Source organism: Aphelocoma coerulescens, chromosome 30, assembly GCF_041296385.1.
Source record: "Aphelocoma coerulescens isolate FSJ_1873_10779 chromosome 30, UR_Acoe_1.0, whole genome shotgun sequence".
Classification (NCBI taxonomy): domain Eukaryota; kingdom Metazoa; phylum Chordata; class Aves; order Passeriformes; family Corvidae; genus Aphelocoma; species Aphelocoma coerulescens.
Window position 1 is genome coordinate 1,139,735 of NC_091043.1, and position 13,543 is coordinate 1,153,277.

A 13,543-nucleotide genomic window follows, 5' to 3' on the forward strand; every position below is an offset into this window, starting at 1 on the left:
CCCCAGGGGTGTCCCCGTGGGTGTCCCCGTGGGTGTCCCCAGCCCCCATGGGTGTCCCCGTGGGTGTCCCCATGGGTGTCCCCAGCCCCCGTGGGTGTCCCCAGCCCCCGTGGGTGTCCCCAGGGGTGTCCCCGTGGGTGTCCCCAGCCCCCGTGGGTGTCCCCGTGGGTGTCCCCATGGGTGTCCCCAGCCCCCGTGGGTGTCCCCAAGTGCCACCAGAGCTGTCCCCAAGCCCTTCCGACGTCCCCCAGTGCCACCCCCTCTGTCCCCCCAGTGCCACCCCCAGTGCCACCCCCTCTGTCCCCCCCCAGTGCCACCCCCTCTGCCCCCCCCCAGTGCCCCCCCAGTGCCCCCCAGTGCCACCCCCTCTGTCCCCCCTCTGTCCCCCCAGTGCCCCCCCAGTGCCACCCCTCTGTCCCCCCCAGTGCCCCCCAGTGCCACCCCCCAGTGCCCCCCCCAGTGCCACCCCCAGTGTCCCCCCAGTGCCACCCCCAGTGTCCCCCCAGTGCCACCCCTCTGTACCCCCAGTGCCCCCCCAGTGCCACCCCAGTGCCACCCCTCTGTCCCCCCCAGTGCCCCCCAGTGCCACCCCCCAGTGCCCCCCCCAGTGCCACCCCTCTGTCCCCCCCAGTGCCCCCCCAGTGCCCCCCCAGTGCCACCCCCAGTGTCCCCCCAGTGCCACCCCTCTGTACCCCCAGTGCCCCCCCAGTGCCCCCCAGTGCCACCCCCTCTGTCCCCCCAGTGCCACCCCAGTGCCACCCCTCTGTCCCCCCAGTGCCACCCCCTCTGTCCCCCCCAGTGCCCCCCAGTGCCACCCCCAGTGTCCCCCCAGTGTCCCCCCAGTGCCACCCCCAGTGTCCCCCCAGTGCCACCCCTCTGTACCCCCAGTGCCCCCCCAGTGCCACCCCAGTGCCACCCCTCTGTCCCCCCCAGTGCCCCCCAGTGCCACCCCCCAGTGCCCCCCCCAGTGCCACCCCTCTGTCCCCCCCAGTGCCCCCCTAGTGCCCCCCCAGTGCCACCCCCAGTGTCCCCCCAGTGCCACCCCTCTGTACCCCCAGTGCCCCCCCAGTGCCCCCCAGTGCCACCCCCTCTGTCCCCCCAGTGCCACCCCAGTGCCACCCCTCTGTCCCCCCAGTGCCACCCCCTCTGTCCCCCCCAGTGCCCCCCAGTGCCACCCCCTCTGTCCCCCCAGTGCCCCCCAGTGCCACCCCTCTGTCCCCCCTCTGTCCCCCCAGTGCCCCCCAGTGCCACCCCCTCTGTCCCCCCAGTGTCCCCCCAGTGCCACCCCTCTGTCCCCCCAGTGCCACCCCCAGTGCCACCCCAGTGCCACCCCCTCTGTCCCCCCAGTGTCCCCCCAGTGTCCCCCCAGTGCCACCCCAGTGCCCCCCCAGTGTCCCCCCAGTGCCACCCCCAGTGCCACCCCCAGTGCCACCCTCTGTCCCCCCAGTGCCACCCCCTCTGTCCCCCCAGTGCCACCCTCTGTCCCCCCCCATTCCCCCCCCAGTGCCACCCCTCTGTCCCCCCCCAGTGCCACCCCCAGTGCCACCCTCTGTCCCCTCAGTGCCACCCCAGTGCCCCCCCAGTGCCCCCCCAGTGCCACCCCTCTGTCCCCCCAGTGCCACCCCAGTGCCCCCCCAGTGTCCCCCCAGTGCCACCCCTCTGTCCCCCCAGGCCGTCCCCCGCCCCCCGCCCCCGACGAGGACCCCTACGAGCCCCTGGACCCCTCCCCCACCCCGCCCAAGCCGCGCCCCTCCCCCCCCCGGGGGTCCCCGCGCCCCTCCCCCCCCGGGCGGCGCTGGGGGCGGGGCCGGGTGGCCGCGGTGGCCCCGGTGGCCCCGGTGGCCCTGGTGGCCCTGGTGGCCCTGGTGGCCCTGGCGGTGGCGCTGCTGCTGATCCTGGGGACCCTCGGGGCGCGGCGCAGTGAGTGGGGGAGGGGCGGCGGGGGGGGTTTGGGGAGGATTTGGGGGATTTTGGGGGATTTGGGGAATTTTGGGGGGGGATTTGGGGGGGGATTTGGGGGATTTGGGGGGGTTGGGGAATTTTGGGGGGGATTTGGGGAATTTTGGGGAATTTTGGGGGGATTTGGGGGGGACTTGGGGAATTTTGGGGGGGATTTGGGGAATTTTGGGGGGGATTTGGGGCAGATTTGGGGGATTTTGGGGGGATTTGGAGGGGATTTGGGGAATTTTGGGGGCTTTTTGGGGGGGTTGTGGGGAATTTTGGGGGCTTTTGGGGAATTTTGGGGGGATTTGGGGGGGGTTTGGGGGGGGGTTTGGGGAATTTTGGGGGGATTTGGAGGGTATTTGGGGAATTTTGGGGGCTTTTTGGGGGGGTTGTGGGGAATTTTGGGGGCTTTTGGGGAATTTTGGGGGGATTTGGGGGGGGGTTGGGGGGGATTTGGGGAATTTTGGGGGATTTGGAGGGGAATTTTCGGGGGCATTTGAGGGCATTTGGGGGGATTTTGGGGGGATTTGGAGGGGATTTGGGGAATTTTGGGGGCTTTTTGGGGAAGTTGTGGGGAATTTTGGGGGCTTTTGGGGAATTTTGGTGGGATTTGGGGGGGTTTGGGGGGGATTTGGAGATTTTTGGGGTTTTTTGCGCAGGGGTTTTGGGGCTATTTTGGGAATTTTGGGGGGTTCTTGGGGGGGGTTGGGGAATTTTGGTGGGATTTGGGGTTTTTTGAGATTTTGGGGGGATTTGGGGAATTTTGGGGAGGATTTGGGGGTTTGGGGATTTCTGGGGGGGGAGATTTTGGGTCCTTTGGGGGTTTTGGGGGGATTTTGGGGGGTTTCGGGGGGGTTATGGGGGAATTTTGGGAGTTTTTTGGGGTTTTGGGGTGGAATTTTTGGGAGTTTTTGGGTGGAATTTTTGGGAGGCTTGGGGGGTTTTGGGGTGGAATTTTTGGGGGTTTTGGGGTGGAATTTTTGGGAGTTTTTGGGTTAGGGTTAGGGTTAGGGTGGAATTTGGGTGGAATTTTTGGGAGGTTTTCGGTGGTTTGGGGTGGAATTTTTGGGGGTTTATTGGGGGGTTTTGGGGTGGAATTTTTGGGGGTTTCTTGGGGGGCTTTGGGGTGGAATTTTTGGGAGTTTTTGGGGGGTTTGGGGTGGAATTTTTGGGCATTTCTTGGGGGTTTTGGGGTGGAATTTTTGGGAGTTTTTGGGGGGTGCCTGAGGGGATTTTGGTTTTTTTTTTTGGGGGGGTTATTTTGGGGTATTCCGGGGGGAGTGGAGTTGGGTTTTTTTGGGGGGGGGTTTGGGGATTTTGGGCATTCTTGGGGGGTTTTTTTGGGGGGGGTTATTTTGGGGTATTCCGGGGGGAGTGGAGTTGGGTTTTTTTGGGTGTGTTTTGGGGATTTTGGGCATTCTTGGGGTTTTTTTGGGGGGGGGGGATTGGGGGGATTTTAGGGAGGGGTTTGGGGGGGGGACGATTTTTGTGGGGGTTTGAGGGGATTTGGGGCGATTTTGGGGGCGGATTTGGGGGGGCTCGGGCAGTGCCCCCCCCGATGTCCCCCCGGTGTCCCCCCAGTCTCGGAGCTGGAGGCGGCCCTGGAGGCCGAGAAGGCGAAGGAGCGGCCACCGCCCGCAGCCCCCCAACGTGGGTCCCCAAATGTCCCCAAATGTCCCCAAATGTCCCCCCCCTTCATTGGCCCCCTCCCCGCTCCACACCGAGCCCCACGGCTAGCTCCTGGTGGCCACCGGGCAGCTCCTGGTGGCCACAGGGCAGTTCCTGATGGCCACAGGGTAGCTCCTGGTTGCCACCAGACATCTCCTGGTGGCCACAGGGCAGTTCCTGGTGGCCACAGGGTAGTTCCTAGTTGCCACCAGGCAGTTCCTGGTTGCCAGTGGCCATCTCCTGGTGGCCACCACGCCATCCCCTGACCTTGCCCCGTGTCCCTGCCATGTCCGGCTCCTCCCCGCTCCACACCGAGCCCCACGGCTAGCTCCTGGTGGCCACCGGGCAGCTCCTGGTGGCCACAGGGCAGCTCCTGGTTGCCACTGGACATCTCCTGGTGGCCACAGGGCAGTTCCTGATGGCCACAGGGTAGTTCCTAGTTGCCACCAGGCAGTTCCTGGTTGCCAGTGGCCATCTCCTGGTGGCCACCACGCCATCCCCTGACCTTGCCCCGTGTCCCTGCCATGTCCGGCTCCTCCCCGCTCCACACCGAGCCCCATGGCCAAACCCTGGTGGCCACCGGGCAGTTCCTGGTGGCCACAGGGCAGTTTCTGGTGACCAGTGGCCATCTCCTGGTGGCCACCGGGCAGTTCCTGATGGCCAAAGGGCAGTTCCTGGTGACCAGTGGCCATCTCCTGGTGGCCAGAGGGCAGTTCCTGGTGGCCACAGGGCAGTTCCTGGTGGCCAGTGGCCATCTCCTGGTGGCCACAGGGCAGTTCCTGGTGGCCAGCGGCCATCTCCTGGTGGCCACAGGGCAGTTCCTGGTGGCCACCACGCCATCCCCTGACCATCCCCGTGTCCCCGCAGCGTCCAGCTCCTCCCCGCTCCCCACCGACCCTTTTGGCCAAACCCTGCTGGCCACCGGCCATCTCCCGGTGGCCACCACTGGCCATCCCCTGACCTTGCCCCGTGTCCCCGCAGCGTCCAGCTCCTTCTTGCCCTACATCAGCCACTCCGTGGTGGCCACTGGGCAAACCCTGATGGCCACCACGCCATCCCCTGACCTTGCCCCGTGTCCCTGCCATGTCCGGCTCCTCCCCGCTCCACACCGAGCCCCATGGCCAAACCCTGGTGGCCACCGGGCAGTTCCTGGTGGCCACAGGGCAGTTTCTGGTGACCAGTGGCCATCTCCTGGTGGCCACCGGGCAGTTCCTGATGGCCAAAGGGCAGTTCCTGGTGACCAGTGGCCATCTCCTGGTGGCCACAGGGCAGTTCCTGGTGGCCACAGGGCAGTTCCTGGTGGCCAGTGGCCATCTCCTGGTGGCCACAGGGCAGTTCCTGGTGGCCACCACGGCATCCCCTGACCTTGCCCCATGTCCCCGCAGCGTCCAGCTCCTCCCCGCTCCCCACCGACCCCTTTGGCCAAACCCTGCTGGCCACCGGCCATCTCCCGGTGGCCACCACTGGCCATCCCCTGACCTTGCCCCGTGTCCCTGCCATGTCCGGCTCCTCCCCGCTCCACACCGAGCCCCATGGCCAAACCCTGCTGGCCACCAGGCAGTTCCTGGTGGTCACAGGGCAGTTCCTGGTGGCCAGTGGCCATCTCCTGGTGGCCACAGGGCAGTTCCTGGTGGCCACAGGGCAGTTTCTGGTGACCAGTGGCCATCTCCTGGTGGCCACCGGGCAGTTCCTGCTGGCCACAGGGCAGTTCCTGGTGGCCAGTGGCCATCTCCTGGTGGCCACAGGGCAGTTCCTGGTGGCCACCACGGCATCCCCTGACCATCCCCGTGTCCCCGCAGCGTCCAGCTCCTCCCCGCTCCCCACCGACCCCTTTGGCCAAACCCTGCTGGCCACCGGCCATCTCCCGGTGGCCACCACTGGCCATCCCCTGACCTTGCCCCGTGTCCCCCGCAGCGTCCGGCTCCTTCCTGCTCTACAACGAGCACCACTCCGCCTGCGTGGTGGCCTCGGGCCGGACCCTGGGCCTGGCCCGCTGCTCGCCCTCGTCGCCCGCCCAGCGCTTCCAGTGGCTCCCGCGCGGCCGCCTCCGCGCCCGGGCCACCGGGCTCTGCGTCACGGCCACGGCCAGCGCCGAGCGGGCCCTGGTGCGCCTGGCCCCGTGCCGGGAGGACTGGCGGCTGCAGCGCTGGGCCTGCGGGCCCGGGGCGCTGCTGGAGCTGGAGGGCACCGCGCTGCACTTCAACTTCGGCCACAGCGCCGAGGGCGAGGTGATGCTGTTCGCGGGCAAGGGCGAGTGGAGCCGCTGGCTGGTGCACGGCACGCGCGACGCCGTCTGCTCGCGGGCCTGTGAGTGCGCGGCCAGGCCGGCCCGCTGCTGCTGGCCCGGTGATGGTGGCCCGCTGCTGGTGGCCCGCTGAGGCTGGCCCAGTGAGGCTGGCCTGGTGCTGGTGGCCCGGTGCTGGTGGCCCGCTGAGGCTGGCCCAGTGCTGGTGGCCCGCTGAGGCTGGCCCGGTGCTGCTGGCCCGGTGCTGGTGGCCCAGTGAGGCTGGCCCGGTGCTGGTGGCCCGGTGCTGGTGGCCCGCTGAGGCCGTCCTGGTGGCGGTGTCCCAGTGCTGGTGGCCCGGTGCTGGTGTCCCAATGCCGGTGTCTCACTGCTGGTGTCCCGGTTCCAGTGTCCCAGTGAGGCCGTCCTGGTGCCGGTGTCCCGGTGCCGGTGTCTCACTAACGGTGTCCTGGTGCTGGTGTCCCAGTGCCAGTGTCCCAGTGAGGCCATCCCAGTTCCGGTGTCCCGGTGAGGCCATCCCAGTTCTGGTGTCCCAATGCCGGTGTCCCAGTGCTGGTGTCCCACTGCCAGTGGCCCAGTGCCGATGTCCCAGTGCCAGTGTCCCAGTAAGGCTGTCCCGGTGCCGGTGTCCCAATGCCAGTGTCCCGGTGCTGGTGTCCCAGTGCCGGTGTCCCAATGCCGGTGTCCCGGTGCCGGTGTCCCGGTGCCGGTGACCTGGTGCCAGTGTCCCAATGCCAGTGTCCCAATGCCAGTGTCCCAGTGCCAGTGTCCCGGTGCCGGTGTCCCAGTGCCGGTGTCCCGGTGCCGGTGTCCCGGTGCCAGTGTCCCAATGCCAGTGTCCCAGTGCCGGTGTCCCGGTGCCGGTGTCCCAATGCCGGTGTCCCAATGCTGGTGTCCCAGTGCCAGTGTCCCGGTGCCGGTGTCCCGGTGCCAGTGTCCCAATGCCGGTGTCCCAGTGCCGGTGTCCCAGTGCCAGTGTCCCAATGCCGGTGTCCCAATGCCGGTGTCCCAATGCCGGTGTCCCGGTGCCGGTGTCCTGGTGCTGGTGTCCCAATGCCGGTGTCCCAGTGAGGCCGTCCTGGTGCCGGTGTCCCGGTGCCGGTGTCCCAATGCCAGTGTCCCAGTGCCAGTGTCCCGGTGCCGGTGTCCCAATGCCGGTGTCCCAGTGCCGGTGTCCCGGTGCCGCCGTCCCGGTGCCGGTGTCCCAATGCTGGTGTCCCGGTGCTGGTGTCCCAGTGCCGGTGTCCCGGTGCTGGCATCCCGGTGAGGCCATCCTTGTGCCGGTGTCCCAGTGAGGCCATCCCGGTTCCAGTGTCCCGGTGCCGATGTCTCGGTGCCGGCGTCGCCGCGGTTCCGCTGCGGTGCTTCGGCCACGTGGGCAAGGGTTGGGGCGGAGTTTGCCCACGGTTTGGGGTCTGGGTTTGGCGTTTTTCCCAAATTATCCCAATTTTTTCCATTTTTTTCCAATTTTCTTAAATTTTCCCAATTTTTCCCAGATTTTCCCAAATTTTCCCAAGTTTTCCCAATTTTCCTAAATTTTCCCAAATTTTCCCAATTTTTTCCAGATTTTCCCAATTTTTCCCAAATTTTCCCAAATTTTTCCCAGATTTTTCCAGATTTTCCCAGATTTTCCCAAATTTTCAAGGGTTGGGGCGGAGTTTTCCCACGGTTTGGGGTCTGGGTTTGGCATTTTTCCCAAATTTTCCCAATTTTTCCCAAATTTTCCCAATTTTTCCCAGATTTTCCCAAATTTTCAAGGGTTGGGGCGGAGTTTTCCCACGGTTTGGGGTCTTGGTTTGACGTTTTTCCCAAATTCTCCCAATTTTCCCCAATTTTTCCCAAATTTTCCCAGATTTTCCCAATTTTTCCCAGCTTGGGTTGATGTTTTTCCCAGAATTTGGGGCTCAGTTTGGCATTTTCCTAAATTTTCCCAAATTTTTGGGGCTCAGTTTGGGGTTTTCCAAAAATCTCTGGGATTTCCCCATCCCAACCCCAAATTTTTGGGATTTTCCCCCATTCCGACCCCAAATCTTTGGGGTTTCCCCATCCCAACCCCAAATCTTTGGGATTTTCCCCAATCCCGACCTCAAATCTTTGGGATTTCCCCATCCCAACCCCAAATCTTTGGGATTTTCCCCATCCCAACCCCAAATCTTTGGGATTTTCTCATCCCGACCCCAAATCTTTGGGATTTATCCCCAATCCCAACCCCAAACCTTTGGGATTTTCCCCCAATCCCAACCCCAAACCTTTGGGATTTATCCCCAATCCCAACCCCAAATCTTTGGGATTTTCCCCATCCTGACCCCAAATCTTTGGAATTTCCCCAATTCTGACCCCAAATCTTTGGGATTTTTCCCCATTTTGTCCCCAAATCTTTGGGATTTCCCCCAATCCCAAATCTTTGGGATTTTCCCCGTCCCAACCCCAAATCTTTGGAATTTATCCCAATCCTGACCCCAAATCTTTGGGATTTATCCTATTTTGTCCCCAAATCTTTGGGATTTATCCAATCCCAACCCCAAATCTTTGGGGTTTATCCAATCCCAACCCCAAATCTTTGGGGTTTATCCCCATCCCGACCCCAAATCTTTGGGATTTTTCCCCAATCCCAACCCCAAATCTTTGGGATTTTCCCCAATCACGACCTCAAATCTTTGGGATTTTCCCCATCCCAACCCCAAATCTTTGGGATTTTCCCCAATCACGACCCCAAATCTTTGGGATTTCCCCATCCCAACCCCAAATCTTTGGGGTTTATCCCCAATCCCAACCCCAAATCTTTGGGATTTTTCCCCAATCCCAACCCCAAATCTTTGGGATTTTCCCCCATCCCGACCCCAAATCTTTGGGATTTTCCCCATTTTGTCCCCAAATCTTTGGGATTTCCCCCAATCCCAAATCTTTGGGATTTTCCCCGTCCCAACCCCAAATCTTTGGGATTTATCCCAATCCTGACCCCAAATCTTTGGGATTTATCCTATTTTGTCCCCAAATCTTTGGGATTTATCCAATCCCAACCCCAAATCTTTGGGATTTATCCCCATCCCAACCCCAAATCTTTGGGATTTTCCCCAATCACGACCCCAAATCTTTGGGATTTTCCCCATCCCAACCCCAAATCTTTGGGATTTTTCCCCAATTCCAACCCCAAATCTTTGGGATTTCCCCATCCTGACCCCAAATCTTTGGGATTTATCCTGTTTTGTCCCCAAATCTTTGGGATTTATCCCAATTCCGCCCCCAAATCTTTGGGATTTCCCTTTCCGTGCCCAGGTTTCCCGCCCTGCTCCAAGGGCTGGCTGTTTTTCCGGAATTCCTGTTATTTCTTCTCCCAATCCGCCGCTTCCTGGGAGGATTCCCGGTTTTTCTGCTCGGCTTTGGGGTCGCAGCTGCTCGAGGTCGACGATGCCGAGGAAAAGGTGAGGTCCCGAATCCACCAGATCCCGAGAAATCCCCCCAAAATCGCCCCCAAAATCCCATAAATTCTGTGAATCCCATAATCCCCCATAAATCCCATAAATCCCCCCCAAAATCGCCGCCAAAAATCCCATAAATCCCATAAATCCCCCCAAAATCCCCCATAAATCCCAAAAATCTCCCATAAATCCCATAAATCCCAAAAATCTCCCATAAATCCCATAAATCCCCCCAAATCCCCTCAAAATCCCAAAAATCCCCCATAAATCCCATAAATCCTCAAAATCCCAAAAATCTCCCATAAATCCCCCAAATCCCCTAAATCCTGTGAATCCCATAAATCCCAAAAATCTCCCCAAATCCCAGAAATCCCATAAATCTCATAAATCTCCCCAAATCCCCTCCAAATCCCCCCAAAATCCCAAAAATCCCCCAAAATCCCCAAAATCCCATGAATCTTGTGATTCCCATAAATCCCAAAAATCTCCCAAAAATCTCCCAAAAATCTCCCAAATCCCCTAAAATCCCATAAATCCCCCAAAATCCCATAAATTTCCCAAAATCCCATAAATCCTCTGATTCCCATAAATCCCATAAATCCCAAAAATCTCTTATAAATCCCCCAAATGCCCCCAAATCCCCATAAATCCCCTAAATCCCACAAAATCCCATCAATCCCGTGAATCCCATAAATCCCCCAAACCCCAAAAATGCCCCCAAATCCCAAAAATCCCCAAAATCTCCAAAATCCCCAAATTCCCCCCAAATCCGGGATGGGTCCAGGGGATCCTACTGGGAGGGACTGGGACCGTACTGGCCCGTACTGGCCCATACTGGTTTATACTGGTTTATACTGGTCCGTACTGGTTTTTACTGGCCCGTACTGGTTTATACTGGTCTGTACTGGCCCATACAAGTCTTTACTGGTCCATACTGGTTTCTACTGGTCTGTACTGGTTTATACTGGCCCATACTGGTCCATACTGGTCCGTACTGGTTTATACTGGTCTGTGCTGGCCCATACAAGTCTTTACTGGTTTATACTGGTCCGTACCGGTTTATACTGGCCCATACTGGCCCATACTGGCCCATACTGGTTTATACTGGTCTGTACCAGTCCATACTGTTTTTTACAGGTCCATACTCATTTATACTGGTTTATACTGGTCCATACTGGCCCATACTGGTTTATACTGGCCCGTGCTGGTTTGTAGTGGCCCGTACTGGTTTATACTGGCCCATACTTGTCCATACTGGCCTATACTGGTCCATACTGGTTTGTACTGGCCCATGCTGGTTTATAGTGGGCTGTGCTGGTTTACAGTGGCCTGTACTGGTCTATACTGGTCCATACTGGTCCATACTGGCCTATACAGGTTCATACTGGTCCATACTGGTTTATAGTGGCCCGTACTGGCCTGTACTGGTCTATACTGGCCCATACTGGCCCGTGCTGGTTTATAGTGGCCCATACTGGTCCATACTGGCCCGTGCTGGTTTATAGTGGCCCATGCTGGTTTATAGTAGCCCGTGTGGGTTTATAGTGGCCCGTACTGGTCTATACTGGTCCATACTGATCCATACTGGTTTATAGTGGCCCGTACTGGCCTGTACTGGTCCATACTGGTCTATACGGGTTCATACTGGTTCATACTGGTCCATACTGGTCTGTACTGGTCCATACTGGTCCATACTGGTCCGTACTGGTCTGTACTGGTCCATACTGACCTATACGGGTTCATACTGGTCTATACTGGCCCATACTGGCCCATACTGGTCCGTACTGGTCCATACTGGCCCATACTGATCCGTACTGGTCCATACTGATCCATACTGGTCCATACTGGTCCATACTGGTCCGTACTGGTCCATACTGGCCCATACTGGCCCGTACTGGCCCATACTGGTCCGTACTGGTCCATACTGGTCCGTACTGGTCCGTACTGGCCCATACTGGTCCGTACTGGTCCATACTGGTCCGTACTGGTCTGTACTGGTCTCCCCAGAGCCACGTCCAGGCCCAGCTCCGGGGCCCATCCTGGCTCGGGATCCGGGACCAGGAGCGGGAGGGGACCTGGAGCCGCGGGGACGGAACGGCCCTGGGAGCCAACAGCAGGTGGGGATCCAGGGGGGGTTATAGGGGATTGATAGGGGATTGATAGGGGATTGATATGGGATTGATATGGGATTGATGGGGGATTGATGGGGGATTGATATGGGATTGATATGGGATTGATATGGGATTGATGGGGGATTGATGGGGGATTTATATGGGATTGATATGGGATTGATATGGGATTGATATGGGATTGATATGGGATTTATATGGGATTGATGGGGGATTGATATGGGATTGATATGGGATTGATATGGGATTTATATGGGATTGATATGGGATTGATATGGGATTGATATGGGATTGATATGGGATTGATGGAGGATTGATATGGGATTGATATGGGATTGATGGGGGATTGATGGGGGATTGATATGGGATTTATATGGGATTGATATGGGATTGATATGGGATTGATATGGGATTGATATGGGATTTATATGGGATTGATATGGGATTGATATGGGATTGATATGGGATTTATATGGGATTGATATGGGATTGATATGGGATTGATATGGGATTGATATGGGATTGATATGGGATTGATATGGGATTGATGGGGGATTGATGGGGGATTGATATGGGATTGATATGGGATTGATATGGGATTGATATGGGATTTATATGGGATTTATATGGGATTGATGGGGGATTTATATGGGATTGATGGGGGATTTATATGGGATTTATGGGGGATTTATATGGGATTTATATGGGATTTATGGGGGATTTATGGGGGATTTATATGGGATTTATATGGGATTGATATGGGATTGATATGAGATTGATGGGATTGATGGGATTGATGGAATTTATGGGGGATTTTGAGGGGATTTATGGGGCATTTATGGGGGATTGAGGGGATTGAGGGGATTTATGGGATTTATGGGGGATTGATGGGGGATTTACGGGATTGAGGGGATTTATGGGATTGATGGGGGATTTATGGGATTGATGGGGGATTTATATGGGATTGATGGGATTGATGGGGGATTTATGGGGGATTGATGGGGTTTATGGGATTTATGGGGATTTATGGGATTGATGGGGGATTTATGGGATTTGTGGGGGATTTATGGGGCATTTATGGAGGATTGATGAGATTTATGGGATTTATGGGATTGATGGGGGATTGATGGGATTTATGGGGGATTGATGGGGGATTGATGGGATTGATGGGATTGATGGGATTTATGGGGGATTGAGGGGATTTATGGGGGATTGATGGGGGATTGATGGGATTTATGGGGGATTTATGGGGCATTTATGGGGGATTTATGGGGCATTTATGGGGGATTTATGGGATTTATGGCAGGTTTATGGGGGATTTATGGGAGATTTATGGCGCATTTATGGGGCATTTACGGGGGATTTATGGGGCATTTATGGGGCATTTATGGGGCATTTATGGGGGGGGATTTACGGGGGGATTTGTGGCATTTGTGGGATTTATGGGATTTGGGGGATTTTGGGGGGATTTATGGGATTTGGGGGCATTTGGGGGATTTATGGGATTTAGGGGATTTAATGAATATATGGGATTTGGGGGGATTTGGGGGATTTTTGGGATTTGGGTGGGATTGGGTTGGGGTTTGGGGGGGATTTTCGGGATCCCGATCTCGTTTTTTCGGGGCCGGTTGGCGGCATCAGTTTTGGGGAAGATTGGGGCAGATTTGGGGTGGGATTTCTGGGGTTTTCGGGATTTTTGGGATCCCGATCCCGGTGTTTTTTTGGGGCCAGTTGGTGGCACCGGGACGAGCCCAACGGGGGCACCCTGGAGAACTGCGCGGCCGTGAGGCAGGACGGGCTCTGGGCCGATTATCCCTGCGGGACCCGCCTGGCCTGGGTCTGCGAGGGACCCCCCTGACCCCAAATCCCGGGAATTCACCCCAAAATCCCGGGAAGTGCAGAAAAGAGCAATGAATTCCTGTGCGTGCTGGGATTGGACTGGGATCATACTGGGATCGAACTGGGAGGGACTGGGATCATCCCTGCAGCAGCCCTGTGCCCTGGGTCTGCGAGGGACCCCCCTGACCCCAAATCCCGGGAATTCACCCCAAAATCCCGGGAAGTGCAGAAAAGAACAATAAATTCCTGTGCGTGCTGGGATTGGACTGGGATTGAACTGGGATCATACTGGGAGGGAC

General features: G+C 58.1%; 1 protein-coding gene across 1 annotated transcript; it reads left to right on the top strand.

Annotated features, from left to right (window-relative positions):
* Window positions 1-1,805: 1,805 nt before the first annotated feature.
* Window positions 1,806-13,336, top strand: LOC138100138 (macrophage mannose receptor 1-like; the record flags this gene model as incomplete). Its single annotated transcript, XM_068997863.1, has 6 exons — window positions 1,806-1,920; window positions 3,526-3,594; window positions 5,527-5,919; window positions 9,134-9,279; window positions 11,284-11,393; window positions 13,137-13,336. Coding segments are annotated over 6 exons (960 nt in total), but the record flags the coding sequence as incomplete, so codon positions are not given.
* Between the last annotated feature and the right edge of the window lie 207 nt (window positions 13,337-13,543).